Below are 6,000 nucleotides of genomic sequence, written 5' to 3'. Positions count from 1 at the left end.
GAAACACTTTGCATATTTCATTAATACTGAAATCGTTATTTGCGTGACACGTTAAAAGTTGGGGCGACGGCAAGTTGTGTTAGGGGAAGGAAATATAACAGCATGTTCAGGGAAATTAAGCGGGAGTTCTTCGAAGGAAGGCGAGGTTGTCCTCGTGAAAAGCTGTTGGCAAATTCAGAGCGGAAGACAATGTAACGAATGTACTGATTATCTTGTACCTCGCGTAGGTATCGTGACAAGTTGAGACAGATCAGGGCGTATCGCGAGATACACGGAGAATCGTTTCTTCCTTCTCCGATCTCGAATGGAATAGGTCCGGGAGTGACTAATACTCGCACGATGTGGTCAGCACTGTGGCTTGTGGAGTGTACAAAATGGCCTCAATGAAGCCACACCGCCAGGTGAAGAGTGCCAGACTCACCACTCACAGAATACAATGTTTTGTATGTTGTCTGCCAACTGTTTATCGTAAAAACTGTCTTCTTTTGACATTTCCTGACGCATAATTTGCGGAAAGTCCAAATAGCAAGCTATTGGCAGACAAATGGAATATTAAAAGAGCGATTTCAGATGCTGCTCTGCTGTGACTTGGAGCTTGGCCAAAGGACTGTACTGTATATCGGCATCAGTTCGCATCATAATTCCTTGAGTATGAACAACTCCTATCCTAAAATTATAAAATCTAATTTTTTTATTTGCGAAGAGAGACTAATTTCAAGCCAGAAAGCAATTAGCAATTTTCTCTTTCTGTCCTTTGGAATTCCCTGCCTGAAGACTAATGTGATTAATAATATGGTTCTTTTTTCCTTCAAAACTCGCTGATCCTTTGAATGTGGTATCGTGCACCTCTTCCCTTTCCAACCGAAAGGTGCTCGGACAGAATGACTGTTGGCTCGCCCACGTGTAAGAAGAACAAAGATCAGGGTTTGACCGTCCGTCGACGACGAGGTCACTGCAGACTGGGGAAGAATGTGGAAGTAAATCGGCCCATTTAAAGATACCATCTCCGCATACGCCTTAACCGATTTAGCGAAATACGGAAAAACGTAAAACGTAAAGCTGGATGGGTGGACGAGGATTTTAATGGCAGTTCTCTGCGTGTCCTCTCTCAATGCCTCCGTTTATGCGTCTAATTTTACCGCCACGGTCTTTATATGAGATTCTTCTTTTGTATGGCCGTAGTGTCGGCATATATTTTACAGTCGCGAACTGTGTTTCAAATCCGTGTTTGTAATTAACACTAAATACATGTCATAAGAGGGAATAGGTCATTCGATCCCTTTTAGATATGCGCCACAGAAAGATTAACAAAGTTCTAAAGGTAACGCTGTAAGTAGGACATGTTACAACGAGGAGAAAACTGACTTTTAAAATTCGAATGTTTTTAGTGTTTCATTGGCGTAACACTGTCTTGTCTAGGCATGGAAGTATTGGGCATTGTCTGTCTGTGTCATGACATATCTTACAGATCTGCAATGAATCTAGATTCTGTCTGTCATTAATCCCGATCAGTATCAGACTAACGTACACTATGCACGAGTAACCTAGGTAGGGGTTTTGTGAACTACGCTCTTACTGGATGAATTGCACGATTTTAGATTTATGTAAAAAAAACTCAATCCGAAATTTGTTTTCCCACAGTTACATTTATTTGTTGGGTACATTAAAAAAAATTATCGCTCCGGACGGATGCATCAACGTATTTGTAGGCTATGACAAATTCAAAGGATTTATCTTAACATACTACTTGAACCAATGGAACATCATCTTAGGATCCATCTTCTTTACGAGAAAAATGGCAAAAACAGCTCTCCCAATAAGATTTTTTTACGTAATTAGCTTTGTTTCTGTTGATACCGTATCCTCTAGACGCCTATTAATTCAGTATTCATTGTAATACGCTCCTTTCCCTGCCATTAAGATTATTTTTTCTTCCATCCCTGTAGCTAGCAGGCCATGTTGTTAAATGACTGGGTATCCTATCATGACTGTAAACACAGTAACTCAAAATACCACAGTTAATTTTGTGGCTGTTGTTATGGATACAGCAACTATGCGAACCTGGACAATCTGCCCTGTCCAGATCCTGACGAAGTGTCGTAGTACAGCGAAGTGAAATTTCGTGACGTCTCGACTCAGTTAGCAAATGATACTCTCAGCAACGAGATACGATTATAGGTTCTTAATTGTCCCTCGATCGCGTTCGGCGATCGTCACCCGAGGGTAATACTAGGCGGTGGTAGGGAGGGAGGGGTGTCGCAGACGCGTTAAGTTTTGGGGGGTGGCTCCCCCCACCCTGTGGCTAACCCCCGCCCGCCCCTCCCGGAGCTTTGTGTCGCCGCCGCCAGAGAGGGTGCGAGCGGCGAGGGCGCGCATGCGCAGAGCTCAGTGCGCCCGCTGCCGCCCCGCCGGAGGGGTGTGGGGTGCCGCCGCCGCCGCCGCTGCGGCAGCCTGGCCAGTGCGCTGCGCGACCCCGCGGCTGGCGCGCCCGTGCCGTGCGGCGCCCCGGCTACGAGTCACCGGCGGTGCTCGTGCCATTGGCCGACAACAGGTACTGCCGCATACAGACGTGGCCTTTGCTCAAGGGCTGGCGGGAAATTATTCCAGTGGTCACTTCTTAAACGTGTACTGGCCTTCGTTTGTAACTGATCTATCTCTGCGAACAATGAGAGTTGCACGTTATGTGTATCTGACAAAATGTGAAAGAAGAGGTGTGCCACAAAGGAAAACTACCAAGTGGGAGCGGTGGGACCGTTTCGCACTTTGGTCTTACCTAGATTCCGGTTTAGTGTCTTGCAAGTAAAGCTTAGGACAGCTCTCAGTCCACGTGACTTTCGTGCCCCGATTTCGGTGAAACCTTTGTCTCTTGGCATTTACGGAGAACGTCGTTTCTCGTGTTGGAAGCAGTAATTTTGCGGGCTGTCGTTTTTTTGGCGGGCTGGCATAAGTAAGTACTCTAACTCCATGATTAATTATTCTAGTGTACCAACAACTATATGTAGCTACATTGCTTTGCTTGCACTTGAATACTAATGAAGGACGTATCTAATTTAGAATCACTTGTGAAACATCGGAGACGACTCAGTTATTCTGTGGAAGATATACTCCGTAGACTTTTTCGAATACTCGCAGAATATGCGGCTGATTTTTTGTAACAGAGCATGTTGCTCATCATACGTCGGTGACTGGATTGTTGCGTCTCTTTATCTCCAGCTGGTAGCAAGAGCTTTCAGGCAGTGCTGATAGCCGTGCCTTATACTTTGCCTCCGGTAGGTATGTCTGTCGCGGCGAGACCTGTGAGTAGATAGCGCCGCTGAAACGCCTCTCATCGGTGTAGCGTCCTGACTCGACACATTCCTGGAGCCGCTCCTCACCTTGCTGGCATCTTTGTACTCCCCATCGAGTGATAAATACTCCAGACACTACGACGTATGCCGCCTTTTTTCCTCGTGAAGAATGAATAGTTTATACTTTGGCGGTAGTCTCAACAATCGTTTGAACGCCTTTCTCAACTCGTTATTAGAAAACAGATCTACAGGTTATGTAGTCGTGATGTTTTACTATGCGAATTAATTTTCGAAATCCCATAGAGCATGAATATCATGATGAGTAGCATTTTTTTAGCAAACTGTTTCAGCCCGCTTCGCTACTGTGTAAATGCTCGGTAAAAATTGAAGTTAGCTTATCGCAACTCTTATCCCTCCTGAGAGGTCAAACATTTGCTCTAAAAATGAACATACATTACTACATTCCTTTATGTACACTTTGCAGTCACCCCTTTGCCTGCGCCGGCCGGTTGGCCGAGCGGTTCTATGCGCTACAGTCTGGAACCGCACGACTGCTACTGTCCATGACTCGGACATGGATGTGTGTGATGTCCTTAGGTTAGTTAGGTTGAAGTAGTTCTAAGTTCTAGGGGACTGATGACCTCAGATGTTACGTCCCGTAGTGCTCAGAGCCATTTGAACCTTTGACTGTGTATTTCCTAGTTAATTTTCTATGATTGTAAGGCCTTTAAGGAGCCTACGTGCACTTTATGCAGATCCCTTCATTTTCCTCGTGAAAAGTAGTGACTCGCATAACACACTGAGAAAAGGTGTACAAATCTGCTCCGGTTAAGTTTCGTTTTTGGCACATATTACATATTTAGCTGAACCTGATCCGCTTCCCGGTGATATCGAATTCCGAACTCTCACGACTTTGTTGTCTGAATTCTAAACTCACATAGTCGTCTCCTCTGGCCGAGCGCGCAGAATTTCTTATACATCACACTTGGAAAGCCCCAGAGATGGCAGCTGGTGTGAAATCTTACAGTTTCAGTTTTATCAAGCAATTTTTTTCACTTTTTCTCAGGCAGAGGGAAATAAGCTGCGCAGCCGGCGGGCAGCCATGTTGCTGTCTTCCTTACATGTTCAGCTGCGGTCCCGAGAAGTCTTAGTGGGGTGAGCTGTATGCTGAATACCTTGGCTAGTGTCCAGTGGGCAGACAGTCTCCATAGAAAGCGTAGGCTTTTCGTTATCTGCCGGTGACGAGCCTTGTGCACAACAAATCCTTGTAACCAACATATCGCTTCTTTCTATTTGTAAATCGTTGTACTATCCGATAGTCTTTGGTTGATACTCGTACTTCTGAGCTGGTGTTTGGAACGTCCCATGTTTGACGCTCCACATTGGCCAGACTTCGATCTGGACTGCTGTTAAGGGCAAAACAGGGGCACAGTGTATCTTCAATTCCGAAATATTTTGTATAATAGCACATCAGCTACGTTCGAATTAACTATCAGTATGTATTTCTCGAGGGGTAATTCGCATAACCCCATCATAACATGAATAGTATCAACACGTACGAGGTTATCTCAGGTGCCTGAAGAGAATTGTTATAGCTGCTGCTGCTTCTGCTATTGGTGGATAATATTATTTACGATATGATGTCTTTCAGGCTTCTCAGGAGTTGTTATGAAGTGCTGCAGTAGGAATTGCTCTCCAGTTTCCAGTCTCTCTCTACACTTGTGTCTTTCACTGTGTGTAAAAGTTCAGCAATCATACCAACAGATGTTTGTGTCAGAGATACAGTAAATGTCGGGGTGAAAATATTTCACAATCACTAATTTGCTGTTAACGTTCTTCAGAGTGCAAGGGTGCTCGAAACTATAGCATTGCAAAAAGAAACGTATGGAACTTCATGAGTAGCTAATGTAATGTATTTGACTTGAACGTCGAACTATTCAACTTGAGATTTGAACAGTTTCGAACTGTTGAAGGCGTGAAGTAGCAATCTGAAAGTTAGTTTCGACTCGTGTGGCATGCCTTGAAAGCACGTTTGGTAAAAATAATGTTCGCGAAAGGCAAATGTCTGGTTCGTCGTGAAATTCACATCCTTGAGTAACATTGGTATCAGGGAGTAGAATGGTCGCAAAATTTCAATTCTCGTCAAAGTAATCGGTAATGTCGTACATGGTGAGGCATCAAGCAGAAAAGAAATCTGTAGCCTGTTATTAAATCTGTTCGAGTGTACAGAATTGTACGAGGTTCTGCGGAACTTGCAAAGGATGTTCCGACTATAGAACGGGCGGCTTCAGTCACCGAGAATGCGCCAGAAGTAGAAGCAGCTCGCAGATTCTCGTAAAGCGCGCCATTTACGTATGTTCAAAAACTCGCTTACCGACTTTCAGAGACCGATTTTCTGTCACAAATCCTCTGGAATGTGAAGATACACTCCGGTTAATTTGAGCACCAGCTTAGATACGCGTGTTCCATCGGCGCGAGAAAGCAGCACGAGAGCAGATGTGTGCCGTGGAGTGGTACGTCGGCGCCAGGGCGGTCAATACGGCGGGCGGCTGCGGCATCGGCTGTGGCCTGCTCTGCTCTCCTCGGCAGACCTGCTCTCCGTGCAGACTGCGGGCCGCCACAGTGCCAGCCGCAGCAATTACACGCACGCGTCGCCAACATGGCTGCGGCCGCGAGTCACCACCACCTGGCCACCGCCGCCGCCCGTGTCGTG

At 45.6% G+C, this 6,000-nt stretch overlaps 1 protein-coding gene across 1 annotated transcript in view; it reads left to right on the top strand.

The window, feature by feature from the left end:
• The first annotated feature begins 1,984 nt into the window (after positions 1-1,984).
• The window catches only part of LOC126285114 (uncharacterized), a 455,226-nt gene continuing 451,210 nt past the window's right edge, over positions 1,985-6,000 (top strand). The window contains exons 1-2 of the mRNA XM_049984437.1: positions 1,985-2,099; positions 2,383-2,551. Coding sequence (XP_049840394.1) covers positions 1,985-2,099; positions 2,383-2,551 — 284 coding nt within the window. The remainder of the gene's footprint in view (positions 2,100-2,382; positions 2,552-6,000) is intronic.

This window comes from Schistocerca gregaria, chromosome 8 (assembly GCF_023897955.1).
Source record: "Schistocerca gregaria isolate iqSchGreg1 chromosome 8, iqSchGreg1.2, whole genome shotgun sequence".
Classification (NCBI taxonomy): Eukaryota; Metazoa; Arthropoda; class Insecta; order Orthoptera; family Acrididae; genus Schistocerca; species Schistocerca gregaria.
Note: the sequence above shows the minus strand (reverse complement) of the source record. Positions and strands in the feature narration are given on the sequence as shown.